Source organism: Choloepus didactylus, chromosome 18 (genome assembly GCF_015220235.1).
Source record: "Choloepus didactylus isolate mChoDid1 chromosome 18, mChoDid1.pri, whole genome shotgun sequence".
NCBI lineage: Eukaryota > Metazoa > Chordata > Mammalia > Pilosa > Megalonychidae > Choloepus > Choloepus didactylus.
Window position 1 is genome coordinate 54004390 of NC_051324.1, and position 18075 is coordinate 54022464.

The window sequence follows — 18075 nt, forward strand, 5'->3', positions numbered from 1 at the left end:
CTGGGCATTGTGTGGAGGCAAATAGAAATAGGGGAAGGGGTTCTAAGAGATCAGTCTGACTCACCCCCTCAGCAGCATCAATGAAAAGGACCACTCCATCTGAGATGCGCAACCCCGCTGTGACCTCGTCAGAAAAATTCACGTGTCCTGAAAAGCAAATACCAAGTAGGTTGCCATTTGTGTAGTAGCAGGATGAGACATAATTAACTTGTAGGGTGATCTGAGGGGCATTGGAAGGCTTATGAATGCCCATCTATCTCCTTTCCCTCCTCCCCACAGCTCCCTATAGTATATAAAATTCTACCATGACAAGAACAACTAAAAAATCAAATATCTAGGAATAAATCTAACCAAGGATGTAATGGACTTGTACACAGACTACTACAAAACAATGCTAAAAGAACGAAGAAAAGAACTAAATAAATGGAAGGATATTCCATGTTCATGGGTTGGAAGACTAAATAACATTAAGATGTTAATACCACCCAAAGCAATTTATAAATTCAATGCAATCCTAATTAAAATTCTGTACTAGTTTGTACATATTATGTCCCCCAGAAAAAGCCATGTTCTTTGATGCAATCTTGGGGCAGACATATTAGTGGGGACTAAGTTGGAACGTTTGGATTAGGTTGTTTCCATGGAAATGCACCCCACCCAACTGTAGGTGATAACTCTGATCGGATAATTTCTATGGAGGTGTGGTCCTACCCATTCAGCATGGGCCTTGGTTAGTTCACTGGAGCACTATATAAGCTCAGACAGAAGGAGTGAGTTTGCTACAGCCAAGAGGGACACTTTGAAGAATGCACAGGAGCTGAGAGAGGAGCTGCAGTTTACAGAGACATTTTGGAGACAGCCTTTGAAAGCAGATTCTTGCTCTGGAGAAGCTGAGAGAGGACAAATATCCCAAATGCAACTCAGAGTGACATTTTTGAGGAACTGCAGCCTAGAGAGGAATGTCCTGGGAGAAAGCCATTTTGAAACCAGAACTCTGGAGCAGACGCCAACCATGTGCCTTCCCAGTAACAGAGGTTTTCTGGACACCATTGGCCATCCTCCAGTGAAGGTACTCGATTGCTAATGTGTTACCTTGGACATTTTATGGCCTTAAGACTGTAACTTTGTAACCAAATAAACTCCCTGTTCTAGTTTGCTAATGCTGCCCGAATGCAAAACACCAGAAACGGATTGGCTTTTATAAAAGGGGTTTATTTGGTTACACAGTTACAGTCTTAAGGCCATAAAGTGTCCAAGGTAACACATTAGCAATCAAGTACCTTCACTGGAGGATGGCCAATGGTGTCCAGAAAACCTCTGTTACTGGGAAGGCACATGGTTGGCGTCTGCTCCAGAGTTCTGGTTTCAAAATGGCTTTCTCCCAGGACATTCCTCTCTAGGCTGCAGTTCCTCAAAAATGTCACTCTGAGTTGCATTTGGGATATTTGTCCTCTCTCAGCTTCTCCAGAGCAAGAATCTGCTTTCAACGGTCATTTTCAAACTGTCTCTCATCTGCAGCTCCTGTGCTTTCTTCAAAGTGTCCCTCTTGGCTGTAGCAAGCTCGCTCCTTCTGTCTAATCTTATATAGTGCGCCAGTAATTTAATTCAGACCCACCCAATGGGCGGGCCAACACCTCCATGGAAATTATCCAATCAGAGTCATCACCCACAGTTGGGTGGGGCACATCTCCATGGAAACACTCAAAGAATTTCAATCTAATTAACACTGATAGGTCTGCCCACACAAGATTGCATCAAAGATAATGGCACTTGGGGGGACATAATACATTCAAACTGGCACACCCCCTTTATAAAAGCCAATCCACCTCTGCAGTTTTGCATTCTGGCAGCATTAGCAAACTAGAACAAATTCCAACAACCTTCTTTGCAGAAACGGAAAAGCCAATCATCAAATTTATATGGAAGTGTAAAGGGCCCCAAATAGCTAAAGCCATCTTGAAAAGAAGAACGGAACTGGAGCATTCACACTTCCCGAGCTTAAAACTTATTACAAAGCCACTGTGATCAAAACAGTATGGTATTACAAAGCCACTGTGATCAAAACAGTATGGTACTGGCACAAGACCAGACATACAGACCAATGGAATAGAATTGAGAGCTCAGAAATCAACCCTCACATTTATGACCAATTGATTTTTAACAAGGTGGAAAAGACTACTCACTTGGGAAAGAATAATCTCTTCAACAGATAGTTCTGGGAAAACTGGATCTCTATTTGCAAAAAAAAAAAGAACCCTACCTCACACCAAAAATCAACTCAAAATGGATCAAAGACCTAAATATAAGAGCTAGAACTATTGAACTTCTAAAAAAAACGTAGGGAAGCATCTTTAGGACCTTGTGTTAAGTAATAGGTTCTTAGACTTTACACCCAAAGCCCAAGAACAAAAGATAGAAAATAGATAAATGGGACCTTATCAAAATTAAAAACTTTTTTTCCTCAAAGGACTTTATCATGAAAGTAAAAAGACAACCTACACACTGGGAGAAAATATTTGGAAACTACATATCCAATAAAGGATTAATATCCAGCATATATAAAGAAATCCTTCAACTAAACAACAAAAAGACAAAAAGACAAAAACTTGAACAGACATCTCTCCAAAGAAGATATACAAATGGCCAGAAAGCACATGAAAAGATGGAGATCATCATTAGCCATCAGAGAAATGCAAATCAAAACCACAATGAGATACCACTTCACAACCATTAGAATGGCCGCTATTTAAAAACTGGAAAATAACAAGTGTTGGAGAGGATACAGAGAAACAGAAACACTCATTTATTGTTGCTGGCAATGTAAAATGGCACAGCCACTGTGGAAGACAGTTTGGTAGTTTCTCAGACAGCTAAGTATACAACTACCATCTGACCTGGGAATCCCACCACTAGGTGTATACCCAAAAGAAATGAAAGCAGGGACTTGAACAGATATTTGCACACCAATGTTCATAGTGGCATTATTCACAATTGCCAAAAGAAGGAAACAACATAAGTGTTCACCAACTGATAAATGGATAAATAAAATGTGGTATATACACACAATGAAATATTATTCAGCTGTAAAAAGGAATGAAGTCCTGACACATGTGACAACATGGATGAACACTAAGGACATCATGTTGAGTGACATAAGCCAGACAAAAAAGGACAAATATTGTATGATGTCACTGATTTGAAACAATAAGAATAAGCAAACTCACAGTCAGAATCTAGAATATAATTTACCAGGGGCCAGGAGTATGTGGGGTGAGGGAATAGGGAATGGGAAGTAAAGGCTTAAAATGGACAGGGTTCCTATTTGGAATGACGGAAATGTTTTGCTAATGGGTGGTGGTAGCACAACACTGTTACTGCAATTAATAGCACTAAAATAAATATCTGAATACGATTAAAAAGGGAAATGTCAGATTGTTAGATTGTATATATGGTAACAGAATAAAATTTTTTTAAAAAAATCCACGGAACTACACTACACAGTTAAATCATGGACTTTAATTAAAAGTACAATTATAAAAATGTGCTATCATCAGTTGTAACAAATGTTCCACACCAATGCAAAGGTGTAGGTGGTAGGGTGGTATATGGGAATCCTGTATTTTATGTATGATTGTTCTGTAAACCTACAACTTCCCTAAAAAAGGAAAAAAAAAAATCTACCATGGGATTGGAATATAGACTCTAAGTTTTTATCAATTTTAAATTTCTTAACTTGATAACTGTATGTAAGGTGGTTACATAAATGAATATCCTTGTTCTTAGAAATATACATGGAGTATTAAGTAGTCAAAGAGCATGATGTATACAGCTTACTCTCATGTTTAGAAAACAGGTGAGTTGATATACTTACAGAAGGTTGAACGGATGAATGGATGAATGGACAGATAGATGGATAGATACTGAATGATATGGCAAGTGTGGCAAAATGTGAAAAGTTGGTGGATCTGGCTATCTGGGTGGACGGTATATTGGAGTTCTCTGTATGAGTTTTGTATTATTTCTGCAACTGTCCTATAAATTTCAAATAAAATGTTACTTAAAATTTCTACCATTAGAGTCACATCTTTGGATTAAGCCTTTGTATAGGAGGCACCCATATGTAAAACGAGGGAAGTGTTTTACCTGGGAGAGCATAACACATTCTCACTCACTGACACACCCGCTTGTCTAATTAGCAGTAAGTGGAGTTCTGTGGGACACATGACAATTCTGGAGGCAGGAGACAGGGGCATGGTGTGCTGCTCAAGGAAGACTGTTCCCGGCAAGGCACTGCCAGAGGAGTGGGAGCTGAGAGGTGTGGGGGCACTGGGCACCCGAAGGGGCAAAGAAGGCATGTCTGCCCAAACCCAAATTTTCCTGTTTAAAACTCCGCCCTGAGTTAGTTCTTTCCATAGACAATGTGTAAGCCATAGGGTAAGGAGTGCTGCTCACACACTAACCTGCATGGTCACCTCGTGGTTGGTGTGTCACCCCCCCAGTCTCCCTCAGGAGATTCAGAATACCTGAGGCCAGGCACCACGTCTGATTCACCTTTACCCCCAGGGTCTAGCACAGGGGCCTGACACAAGCTGAAATGAATCCATGAATCAAATTCCCTAAAATTTAAAAATTCTAGAGCAAAGAGAGGAGTGACATAGCCTGCTGCTTGCTGATTAACTAGTCAAAAGCATAGAGGTTAAAAATGAAAATATTTCAATGTAGAGGGAATACAAAAATAAAGATGTACTGCTCTGTCCTGCTCTCTGAAAAGTGGGGGCACAAAAAACAAACAAGACGAGGTTCTGATGGTAAAGAGTCATGTCCTACCTGGAGTGTCCATGATATTGAAGAGATATGATTTTCCTTTGGTATCTGGCAAGACCACAGTCACAGGAGTGCTTTTGATGCCAACTCCTCTCTGAAAGTCACAAAGAGAGAGTGGTCAAGATTTCTTCCTAGGCAAGAGGAGTTCCGTCTGCTCTCAGGCGTGCCAGTTAATGCTAAATTACTCTGATGTCTCTCCTTGTAGCAGGTGTGATTTTTATTGAGGCTTCTATCCAGCATGACCTTGAAGATGAAATATCTTGGTGTTAAAGATGACTCTTTTTTGTTTGATTCAAATGCAAAAACGTAAAAATAAAAATGAATAAGAAAGCACAGTAGTATTAAACCTTAACAGAGAATCCAGGGACTTTAAATCTTATCCTCCCTTCTTATTGAGTCACTCATACATTGGAAACAAAAATAATAACTGAGTATCATATAAATAAAAAGAAAAAATTTGGGGCATTTTCATTTTTTTTTTTAAAGAGAAACATAAAAGCTGTAAAAGGAAATTAGCATGTAAAAAACCTTTATGCGAATATACAAATATATTTTTTAAAAAACAGCAATAGCTAACATCGACATGTCAGCACTTTTCAAAGTTCTTGTATATTAATCTACTTATGTACTTGAAGTTTTTATGTGGTCATTTAGGAAAAAGAGACGGAAATAAGGGAGAGGGGGAAAGAGAACAGATTAGTCGGGAGGGATGAAGACCCAGATGGAAAGGCAGAAACAACAGCCAGACAGAATGGGAAGACAGAGACATACATTCACTTCTTGATACAGAAAGAGAAGCACAACACACAAACCCATTATTAAAAAGAAGCTACTCCTAGAAAGGTGTGCTGGTTTGGATGTTATTGTGTCCCCCAAAACGCCATGTTCTTTGATGCAATCTTGTGGGGACAGAAGTATTAGTGTTGATTAGGTTGGAACCTATTGATTGTTTCCAAGGAGATATGACTCAATCAACTGTGGGCATGACCTTTGATTGGATAATTTCCATGGAGGTGTTAAGCCACCCATTCAAGATGGCTCTTAAGTAAATCACAGGAGCCATATAAAAGAGCTGACAAACAGAAGGAACAGAGAGCAGCTGTGAGTGACGTTTTGGACAGCAGCTTAGAGAGACATTTTGAAGACGGTCATTGAAAGCTGATGCTGACATTTTGGAGAACACCATTTTGAAACGCAACCCGGGAGCAAGCAGACACCAGCCACATACCTTCCCAGCTAACAGAGGTTTTCCAGATGCCAATGGCCTTTCTCCAGTGAAGGTATCCTATTGTTGATGCCTTACCTTGGACACGTTATGGCCTTAAGACTGTAACTTTGCAACCAAATAAACCCCCTTTATAAAAGCCAATCTATTTCTGGTGTTTTGCAAAATGGCAACATTATCAAACCAGAACAAAAGGGATCATCATATGCATAGAATCACCTTATAGATTTCAAGGGTAATGCTATTTTTAAAGTAATATTGAGCTGCTACATAACTTAGAGCATAAATGCAGTCATCACCTTTTAGTATATACCCTGTCAGGACAAATTACATCCAGTCAAGATCAGGAGAGTTCCTACTCTTAAAATATTGCTCTTACCTGGCTCTCTTCAACTTATAGATCATGGGATAATTGAGAGACGCAGGGGAGATAAAGAGGTATGGGGGGATGGGGGTGGATGATAGACCAAAGTTTTACCATAAAAATTCCCTTATGTTCCCACAAAACTATTGCAGGTTGGGTCTGGTGTGGGCAACAATCTGATATCCCCATACTTACCTCCTGCTCAGTGAAGAGGATGTCAGTGTAGCATAGCTGAAAAAAAATTAAGTGTCATTCCCACCTGAATTTATACTCCTCTCCCACATACAAGCCATCAGTCACCTTTACTCACTACCTCCCAACTCAAGGGTCTCTCCCTCAGGAGAATAGGTTAAAGACAAAGGCAATCTCCACAGCAATTCCAGACAATGAGACCAGGGCCATCCCAGTTGGAAATTGCTCTGGGTGTGTGTTTGGAGGGAGACTGAGGTGAGCAGGGGGTCACTGAAGACTAGGTATAGCTGGAATGCTAAATTAAATCAAACGCACTGAGTTCTTAGAGTGGAAAAGAAAGACCACACCAGCCTTCATGGAACCCCCACACGTCAAAATGTCAGTCTGGCAGTGACTGAACAGTTATTGCACTGAGACTTGTAGCCACACAGCCTCATTCAGAGGCATTTAAATTTATCATGAAAACAAGGTTCAACTGCATCATATTTATCAAGCAGGCTATTAATACCAAGACAGGAAAGAAGAAGACTATAAAAGTCAGGATAAATTAGAACAGAGGAGGGATCCCAAGAGCAGAACAAAAATATTACAGAGGTTAGTATTCTCTATGCTCCTGAGAAAGGTGAAATTACTTCCTTAAAGGCTATTAATAGAGATTACAATTATAAAGCAGCACTTTGCAGACATCATTATTTATAAAGAGAGTGAAGGAGGGGGAGGGAAGGGACACCCCTGTATATTCTGAATGGTTCATCCTAAACCCTCAACAGCAGTTCTACTTACATCTTGGTCATAGCGTTTCCTGATTTCCGGGTGAGTCTGCTCTATTAAACAATCTACAAAACATGTCTGAAAGGGAAGAGAAGGTTAAGACATGCCAACTACAAAGGAAAATCTACTGTGCCTTTCCCCCTGCTCCCAATACACCACACAAGTTAGGGATAAGAAGAGGAAAAGGAAAGCAAAGAGGATTATGGGACAGCAAAGGATTAACAATGAAGCCATGGGATTATTTTCAAATGAAAGACGAAATCTTTCTAGGACAGGCATCCCCCAGGAAATAAAAACTTATAACAATCAGAGTAGGGCTCAATTTCCTCTCTTCTGTCCACATGTAGACACAAGGCTCAGGCATGCAAGTGACTTAGGATTAAGCTCCAGTCACTACTCAGGAAAAACTAGACTTTTACAGGGCAATTTCACAATAGGCATGGAGTCCCGGAGTCAGAAGGCCCAGCTTTATGACCTCAAACCTCAGCTCTGACTCTGAGGGCTGAAAAATGAGCAGGAACAAAGAAGAATCCTGTTACAAGTAGCCAAAAGCTCTCTCACCTTGCCATGGTGGAGATGGCCACAAAGGGTCACATTTCTGATGAGCTCCGAGTTGTCCATCAGATCTGCCAAGAAACTGAAAGGAGGGAAAATGGGCTCTGGCAAAAGTTTTCAAACGGGGAGTGTGGTGCCCCAAACCCTAAAGGTGTTTTAGGCATTTAGGCCAGGAATAACTTTCAGACCAACTGGTGAACTGCTCAAAAGCAGGAACGGATTATCACATTGACAATTCTGGCTTTGGGAACAGAATAGACTTACCCATGAGATGACACAATATGGGCACAAAATGTATTGGGAATTCTGACAGTAAAATAATGAGATTAAAAGAGAAAGTGAACCATAAGCCAGTAATTATATACTTCAGATGGTCTGTATGGTGTGTGAATATATCTCAATAAAATTGAACTTTAAAGAAAGTGAGAAGAAAAACAAAAAAACAAAACAAAACCACATCTACAAGAGTCCAGTCCCTTTCAAAATCTTCATACATTTATTCCATTGATGCCAAGGGAGTTTAAAAACATTTTGGGAGCTTCTCTTTTGAAACAGAGCTAGTTCACAAGGCATTCAGGAAAAACCCATCTTGTTAACGACACTGAGCACAAAGGACCTCCATCTTGATCAAAACCAGGACTGTCTTACTTATGGCAAGCAGCCTTCAGATAACTTTGGTTCTTTTAAAAATCAGTTCCACTTTCAAAGATAGGAGATCTTAAAAATATCACCATTGAGAATGCAAAGGAATATGAAGCAAATCCTGAAGACAAATGAAAAGCTGTTTCAAAAATATCTGAATAAAATATATATATATATCTAAATGATGCCAGGTGAGCTGACCATTTCAGAAGGGACCTCATTTTTTTGGATATATAAGATGTGAACATGTTTAAAAGTTTTATTATCTAAGAATGAGTCATAAGTAGTTTAATATATGAGGACTTTACAAGTGCATTTCATCAGTAAAAATGTTTTCAAAAACAGTTTGCAGTATGAAGAGCCTAAGTGATTCTATGCATATGTCTACCTGCTGGCAGATATTTATTTCAAAATAAATAGTTCATATGTTTCCTAAACACTTAGTTTCATCAAGTCAAAAGAGGCTCTGTTGGCACCAACACTGATAGTAACAATACCCAGCTTGGCCTGAAAGGCTGGCTTCCAATACCAATCTAAAGGTTTGAAAGAAGAGAAAATAGCTAATATCTGTATGAGAACCAAGAGAAAAGTTAAGATTGAGCCTAAATATCCCAGAGACCATATAAGCTGAAAGAAAATTTGGCAAATTGTAGGGAGAGATTTTTGCTCTCGCAATCCACTGGCTTCCTCAACCACAAACTAGCTCCCACCTCTATGAAAAGACCAACCCACACTACTCCTGCAGAGAGGCTGAGAGACCTTATAACTTACTCCATTTCATACACCGTGACAGGTAAAGTCTGCTCCATCAGAGTGAATTTCTTGGTTTTCACTGGCTTAATAATGGGTTCTAAAAAAAAAAGAAATGTGGTTGATGTGCAGGTAGGCATGAAACAAAAATACACAGCCCTGTTCTACTAGATGGAGCTTTTGGAAGATATGATACATGACAATTTATTTTATTCGCAGGGATCACTCACATGCTGAAGCCATTATAAAATGCAACTACTTTCCAGAAGATCAATGAAGGTTACTAAAGAGGTGGTGGAAAATCAGTCTTGTGAGAATTAAAGAGGTTGGGATTATTTGGCTGAACACATGAGCCCACAGGGAGAATATAATAAGGTCCCCCAGTACATAAAGCGATGTTAAAGAAATAATTATTTACTTAGTAACAAACTAAGAGTTTTACTGAGTATTAAAACAGGGTTAACTGAATCTTAGTCCAGAAAAAAGTACCTGATCGTAGTGAAGAAAAAATGATGAACTTATTCACTGAACTTTCAAGATGGTTGATGGCCATGAAGTGACAATTCCAGTTTTGATTCCACCTCTCCCAGCCCAGTGCCTTCTGACTCACCTGTGAGAGGCTGGGTGTCTTCCTCCTGGACTATGGTCTCCACCTCAGGACCGTACACTTCCTCAGCTGTTGGGTAGTACTTCTTGTCCTCATGCAGCACCACCTCCATGCCAGGGTGATCATCATCATGATCTCCTATGTCATCGTCATCATCATCGTCATCTATCTGAAAGTAAGAGGGCAGGATGCTATGAGAGGCACTTTTCCTGCTCAATGACTACCAACCACGGTTACACGGGTAAAAGCGCTGACTTCACACGCGTGACAGCTTCTACTCCTATGTGACCCTTCAACTATGCGCCATGGTTATGTTTATTCAAACAGGCCCCTTCCTAAATGTGGACAATCAGGCACAAGTGGATCAAGATTAGAGAAAACAAATGGTGTATTACAACACATCCTTTTATGGGAAAAATAACTCCCCCCCAAGGACAGAAAGCATGTAGAAACTGGAAACAAGTCCTTGCCTTTAAAGTTTTCACCAAGATACACAGAATCATTTTTTGTTTTTTTGGACTTGCCCCTTCTATTTATTTTTATATTTGTCTTATCTTTTTTATATACAGTTTTATTGAGATATATTCACATACCCTACAATCCTACAATCATCCACACTGTACAATCAACTATTCACAGTACCATCAAATAATTCAAAGTGGCTACTTTATCACCCTTTATGTTTCAGTAAATACTTACTGAGCACTCACTATGTGGCAGGCACTGACCTAGGTATTGGCAATATAATATAGCAATGAAAAAAAAAAAAGAGGTGATGATGTTTGAGCAAAGACCTGAAGTAAGAAAGACAGTAAGCTCTGCAAGTACCTGGGGGAAAAGTATTCCAGTCCGATGAAACAGCAAGTGCGAAGCCCTGAGCATGCCAGCATCTTTGAGGATTAGCAAGGAAGCTAGTATAGCTAGAGTGCAATATATGATGGAAAGGTCATAAAGGAGGTGATCATGTAGGATCTTACAGATCATTCTAATCTGAATTTACTCTAGGGCAATGTTCTCAACCAGGGGTGATTTTGCCCCCAGGGAACATCTGGCAATATCCGAAGAAATTTCTGGTTGTCACAACTGTGTGTGTGTGTGTGGGGGGGGGGGGTGCACTATTGGTATCTAGTGGGTAAAGCCAGGGATGCTGCTAAACATCATACAACCACCCACAATAAAAAAATATCTGACTCCAAATGTCAATAGTGTGGAGCTTGAGAAACCCTGCTCTTGGGATTTGGGGCAGGGAAGTCATATGATGTGATTTTTGCTTTAAACGAATCACTCTGGTTCCCATGCTGAGAGTATACTGCAGGGGGGCAAAGGTGGAAGGAGGGAGATAACTTAGGAGGCTAATGCAGTAATTCAAAGAGATGACAGTAGGGGCTTGCACCAGAGTGACAGCTAGTTGTGAAGGTGGTGAGGAGAGGTTGAATTCTGAAGAGTCAAAAACAATTTCTAATCGCTTGAAAGTGGGGAGAAAAAAGAGAAGAAGCAAGGTTTTTGACCTGAGTAACTGGAGAATGGTGTCTTTACTAAGATGAGGAAGACTGTAAAAGCAGTTTGAGGAGATCAGTAGCTGGATTTTAGATATATTAAGTCTGAGACGTTTTACCGGATATCAAGTAGAGATATCAAGTAGGAAGTTGGACATACAAACCTGAGGTTCACAAAAAAAAGGTCCAGGTTGGAAATACATAGAATCCTCAGCAAAGAGCAGTTATGGAAAAGACTGGATGAGATTCCCATGGGAGTGAGTGCAGACAGAGAAGAGGTATAAGGAATGGAGTCCTTGGGCCTGTTGATGCTCAGAGGCCAGGAAGATGAGGAGGAACCAGCAGTGAAGGTGGCAGCAATGGCCAATGAGAAGGGAATTCAGGAGAGGGGTGTTCTGGAAGCCAAGGGAAGGGAGTATTTTTGTAGCTGTGTGAGAACTGCAGACAGGTCTAGTAAGATGGGGACTGGGAACAGCCTGTTGGATGTCGTGGGGCAGAGGTCACTGGCAACCTTGACAAGAACAGTCTCCATGGCAAAAGCCTGATGGAAGTGGGTTTGGGAGAAAAGGGGAGGAGAGGATTTGGAGACAGCATATATCAACAACTCTTTTGAGATGGGCTGTATTAAGAGCAAGGAAATGGGATGGTAACTGAAGGGGGATATGGGGGCTAAGAGAAGGTATGCTGAGGGGATGATACAGTAGAGAGGGAAGAATTGCTGGGGTGAACATCTTGAGTAGGTGAGAAGGGATGGAATCCAGTTCCTAGTAGGTAGAAACAAGGACTAATCATCCATAAGAACAGGAGGGAAACCAGCACATATGGGCACAGCTGCAAGGAGGTGGGTAGATGCTTCCCTTCACACAAATCCCAGCGTCCAACCTCTTTCTTACAAGGAACACAAAATCCTCCAGAGGTGAGCTGACCGGCTACCTCCCACCACCTTCACACTCTGCCTCTAGTAATGTGGCCTAAGATTAGGTTAGTTTTTTGGGGCAGTCATACATATCATATTGGTGGCCCCAAAACAGCTATCAAGCCAGTCTTCTGCTCCATATTACAGAGTACATTTTGAATCTAATTGCAGGATTTTTATATTATAATATCCAACCATCTGTAATTACTTCCACCTGAATTTCCTGACAGTAGCTCCAACTGTCAAATTCAGCAAGCCTACAATGAAACTAAACAAACACCCTTTCATCACTTCGTTTTGTCTATCAGTAACACTAGTACCCCTCTAGTCATCCCAGCTTCTCCCCCCACATTCAGTCACCCAACTTCACATCTCCACTTCCTTGTTGGGACCACTGTGATGCACTCCTGGCTGGCATCAGACCTCCCACCCCTTCCCTCACTAACAGAAGTGAGCCAGCGTTTTGCTTTGATTTGAATCCCTTACTCCCAGTTCTTCAGCCATGGCCTTCTACCGTCTGACCCTTCCTCCTCTGCCTCACTCCCACAGCTCTCCTCAGGGGCTACTTTAGGCAGCCTAGAGGAGAAACCAGGCCCACCTGACACACCACCTCTGGGCTCCTGCTCACTGCGCCTCCCCCCCACCCCCCGGAATGTCCTTTCTTCTTTCTCGTCTCCACTGTCAAAATCTTATGTATCTCTTTACTGTTATATACATCAATAAAATTTTTTTTTTTAAATCTAAGCATCTTATGTTGACTAAGAGGCTAGAGGAAGCCTCCATGCTGCTGGAAGGAGCACAGACTAGTGCAGCCATTCTGAAGAGCAATCTGGCAGTACTTAGTAAAACTAAATATATGCAAATTAAGTATACATATGATCCTATGAGACTATGACCAGCAATTTTGCTCCTGAGACTACAACCCAAAGAAATCTTCAACTGGTGCATAAAGGGACAGAGCATTCACTGTGGCATAATTCATGGCGAGGGAGAGCTGGGGAAGGTAGCCTTCGTGACTATCACTAAGAGAGGGATGCACGACAGGGAGAACTGAGCAGCAGTCAGATGCCACAGACTAGACACATACATGGCAACAGGGATGGACCCTAAAACCACAATGCTCAGCAGAAAAAGTAAGAGACAGAGGGAGGCAGAGAGCACACCACCACTCAAGTTAAAAACACATGCAAACATGACAATTAGACACATTTTGCAAGTCATACAAACAAGAAGAAACATATACATTAAAAGATTACTATTATGGTAGCAGGCATAGGAATGAGATAAAAAATTAATAAATCAATTAAACAAGAGAGGAGCCTTGCACAACCAGTAATACTGGGGAGCATAAAGAGTATGATTAACTCAACTGCTGTATCTGAGGTGAAAACAAATATTCATACATCACCTATCCATTCTTCAGGTCAACTTCTGGGTCACTCCCTCTGATGCTTTTCCTGGAAGCATCCCTCCTTACAAACTATTACTATGGCACTAAGTTAATGTCACTTAAATGGCACTTGTCCTGCCCTGCTTCATATTGTAAATATCTGCACTTCTCCACCTCCCCTGGTAAGGAAGAGGTTCATTGAGGGCAGGGACTGTCTTGGCTCTCTGCATCATGATTCCCTGCACTTAGTTTGTGCTCTATAAACACTTACTCAACGAATAGATTCTTGGACTTTATTTAGACTGGTAGGCAAGTCAGTTAGGATCACTCTGAATTTAGATTCCAACATCCAATTTACTAGCTTTATATCATATGCAAATTTTATAAACATCTCTTCTTTATCTTCACCCAAGCCACTGATAAAAAGGGTGAAAAGGACAAGACTAAGCACAGATGCCTGGGCATGTCATAAGAGCCCTGGCAGTCACCCATTAATCAATCCTCTTTGGGTGCCACTGTTCAATCAGATGTGAGCTCCCTCATTGTACCACGATCCAGACCACATTCCTCCCAAAAGGATATCATGAATTACAATGGTTACCTTGGGAAGGGGAGTACGATGGAATAACCACAGAAGACTTTTCTATCTATGCTGTTTGAATGAGAATGTATTCATGAATTACTTTTGCAGTCAAAAATACCTTTTTAAAATAATATTTTTTAACAGGAAAAAAAAATTTGCTTATAAAAGACACCAATAGAGACTCTTCAAATGACTTGGCCAAATTAAGATACATCATGGCTATCGCATAACGCTTACATATATCTCAATCTAGTAATCCTATCAAGAGAAAATTATTTTCGTAAAATCCATACTAGCTTCCCAAGTACTCAACAGTCAGCTGTTTTAAAATTCCCTCCATAATTTTACCATGGATGTATACCATGCTTACTAGTCTACACTTTCTGAAAAGTAGCACCTTATCTCCATTTTTCAAAACAGGGACAAGAGTTTCCTCATTCTGTTTCTGGCACTGCAGCCTCTCCCCCAGTTTCTTAAAGATTACCACAGTGGCTGGCAGCTCAGCTCTGCAGGGCCCCCCACATCCCCCCAAGGACAGAATTCATCTGGGCCTACAGACCCAAATGCACCTAAAACTGCAAGATTCTCTTTTAATCTCACTTATACTGCTTCAATTTCCTTTTTCCACATTTATTTTTTCCTGTTTGAAGGACATTTTCCCTGATGGAGAAGACACATGGCAGCCAGTACTTCTGTTCTGCTGTCCCGTTAATATCACACCTCCATCACTAAGCAGCGGGCCTATCCCCATTCCTAGTTCGTCTTGTTCTGCACATCGCTAAAACAAATGCCACCCTGCTATCTTTTGCAAATCTCACACTATAACAGAATTCATCCTCATAGCCCACCTATGGAGGCAGGAAAGGGGAGAGGGTGTGTCACAGAAATCTTTTATCTGACCTTGGACATGTGTCAGCCCTTTCTAATCTTTTTATGCATCTTTTTACACCTTAGATTTGGAGAGAGCTCCCAGTTTAGTTGCACTTAGAAAAGATAACTAGTTTTTCTAAATTAGAATTTATCAAAATTGTCAAAAGGCACTTCAGGCAAATGGAAGAAAACCTTCTATCAGGTAAACTAGTGCTCAGAGCACAAGACCACTTCATCAATGAAACTATCTTACATTTCTCCCTGGAACTTCAGTAGCTAAACTTTCTTGGGGTGGTATAAGACCTTAATAAGTCAAGTTATAAAAACAGCAATGTTAGAGATGCACACAGGGTATTATGGGAGCATAGAAGAGTCAGTATTTTATTGCCTTTTAATAAAAGAGATTGAAAAAGTAAAATATTTCTGTTACCTCATCAAGATCCTTGGTCTCTCTTCCCAATTCATCATCATCTTCATCAGAATCAAGCTCTGGTCCAATATAATTCCCAAACTCATCATACAAGTCTGTATCCATGATGCTAAAATTCAAGAAGCAAAGAGGTAGATTCTGACAAGATAATAAGGCTTTCCATGACATGGCTCCACCCGATCCACCTTTCCAGCCTCATGGCTGACCATATCCCTTCCCACACCTTCTCTCCAGTTACATTAGCCTATTGACTGCTCCCCCGCCCCCAAGCTCTGTTCTTTCCCCTCTCTCTACTCTTCTCATTATTTCTTTTACATACCCTTCCCCTACTTTTTTTTATGCTAAAGAAAATTTTTATTTTAAAATAACTTAGAACTAACAAATATGTTGAAAGAATAGTACAAGTAACTTTTCCCTAAATTATTTGAGAGTGAGTTGCCAGAACAACTAATACTTCAGTGCCAGAGGTGGCAAACTATGGCCTGTGGCCAAATCTGGTCTACCACCTGTTTTCGTGTGGTCCACAAGCTAAGAATGCTTTTTACATTAAAAAAAAAAATTTAATTTTTACTGTAGAAACATATATGCAACATAAAGTTTCCCATTTTAACCACTTTCAAGTATACAATTCAGCAGTATTAATTACATTCACAGTGTTGTGCTACCATCATCATCCGTTACTGAAACTTCTCTATCACCCCAAACAGAAACTTTGTACCCATTAAGCATTAACTCTCCATTTCCCACCTCCATACCTGGCAATTTGTAATCTAATTTGTCTCTATGAATTTGCATATTCTAGTTATTTCATGTAAGTGAGACTGTACAATATTTGTCCTTTTGTGTCTAGCTTATTTCACTCAAAATGATGTCTTCAAGGTTCATCCAGGTTGTTGCGTAAATCAGAACTTCATTCCCTTTTATGACTGCACAATATTCTACCGTGTGTGTATATACCACATTTTGTTTATCCATTCATCTGTTGATGGCTTTTTACATTTTTAAATGGTTGACAAACTCAAAAGAAGAATAGTATTTTGTGGTCCATGAAAATCAATGATAGGAAATTCGAATTTTAGTGTCTAAAAATAAAGTCTTATTAACACAGCCTCACTCACTCATTTATATTGTCTATGGCTGCTTTTATATTACAACAACAGAAATGAATAGTTGCAACTGGGACTATTTGGCTTACAAAACCTAAAATATTTACTCTCTGGTCCTTAACCAAAGAAGTTTGCCAACCCCTGCTTTAGTGTGACTCCTACAAACAAGGACATTCTCCTGTATAACCACAATACACAACCTTCAAAGTTCAAAAAAAAAAATTGTATTGGCACATTATTACTCCTTATCCACAGCCCCCATTCAAGTTTCACAAATTACTCCAACAACATCCTGCACAGCAAAGGATCTGATCCAAGATCACATGTTGAATTTCATTGTCATGTCTTTAGTCATGTTTCTCACTCTCCCATGCTGCTGCAGCACTTTGCACCTTTATCAGCATTTATCTAATTCTGCCAACTACTCTCACTGACGACTCTAAAATTTACCAGCAATAGACAACACAGAAGAGCATGGGTTAAGAGCTAGATCCAAATCTTGATTTTGTCACTTAAAAACTGAGTGACTTCAAGTAAGTTATTTCACCTCTCCAAACCTATTTTCTCAACTGGAAAATGGAGTGAATAATCCCGACTATGTAGTGTTGTGAGGACTAAAGTAAATACTTTGCATAAAGAATTTAGCACAATCACAGGTTCAGTAAATGTTAGTTATCATTATTTTTGGCCATTCTTGAGTATGGGAATCCTATGTTCCTTGGGCCTAAGTGCCAAGGGCCCGGACAGCACTTTGCATAAGTAGGAGCTCGATAAATGTTAACTGAATAGAATGTTTAATTTTGAGATATTGGTATTTCTTGCATTAGGCTAATCCCTCCACCTCCCTCAATGCTACCTGCTCAATGCTGATTATAAATGAAATAGAGAACTGAATGCTGAGAACTGTTAATTAAATGTAAAACATTATGGAAGCATTCATATTCATATAGATTCTCTTTATTTCAAAAGAGCTGTAACATCTATGCTCCACTCATCCTCCCAAGACTCCCATGAAGTGACAGCTGAGATTTTTACACAAGGCTGTTTACAGAAGAAGCCTAGCCCATTTCCGCCTCAGGGGCTCTGTACTTGCTATTCCCTCTGTCTGCAATGCTCTTCCATTAGATATTTATACCTTGTTCCTTCACTTCATTCGGGTCTTTACTAAAACATCATCTTCTCTGAGAAACCTTCCCCTGTCCAACTGAAAGAGTCCCCCACATACCCACTCTCCACCTCTACTTTCACTGTTTTATTATTTTTCTTAGCGTGTATCACTAGCTGACTTCTATATCTATTCATTTGTTTATTGTTCACTTCCCCAACTACAATTTAAGCAAAGAGTTTGTTTTCT

General features: G+C 40.2%; 1 protein-coding gene across 1 annotated transcript in view; it reads right to left on the bottom strand.

The window, feature by feature from the left end:
• The window catches only part of EFTUD2 (elongation factor Tu GTP binding domain containing 2), a 37533-nt gene that overhangs the window by 18868 nt on the left and 590 nt on the right, over window positions 1-18075 (bottom strand). The window contains exons 2-9 of the mRNA XM_037808617.1: window positions 15616-15724; window positions 9934-10099; window positions 9345-9423; window positions 7938-8013; window positions 7389-7454; window positions 6609-6644; window positions 4828-4918; window positions 65-147 (exon numbers count right to left, since the gene is read on the bottom strand). Coding sequence (XP_037664545.1) covers window positions 65-147; window positions 4828-4918; window positions 6609-6644; window positions 7389-7454; window positions 7938-8013; window positions 9345-9423; window positions 9934-10099; window positions 15616-15720 — 702 coding nt within the window. The 5' untranslated portion in view covers window positions 15721-15724. The remainder of the gene's footprint in view (window positions 1-64; window positions 148-4827; window positions 4919-6608; window positions 6645-7388; window positions 7455-7937; window positions 8014-9344; window positions 9424-9933; window positions 10100-15615; window positions 15725-18075) is intronic.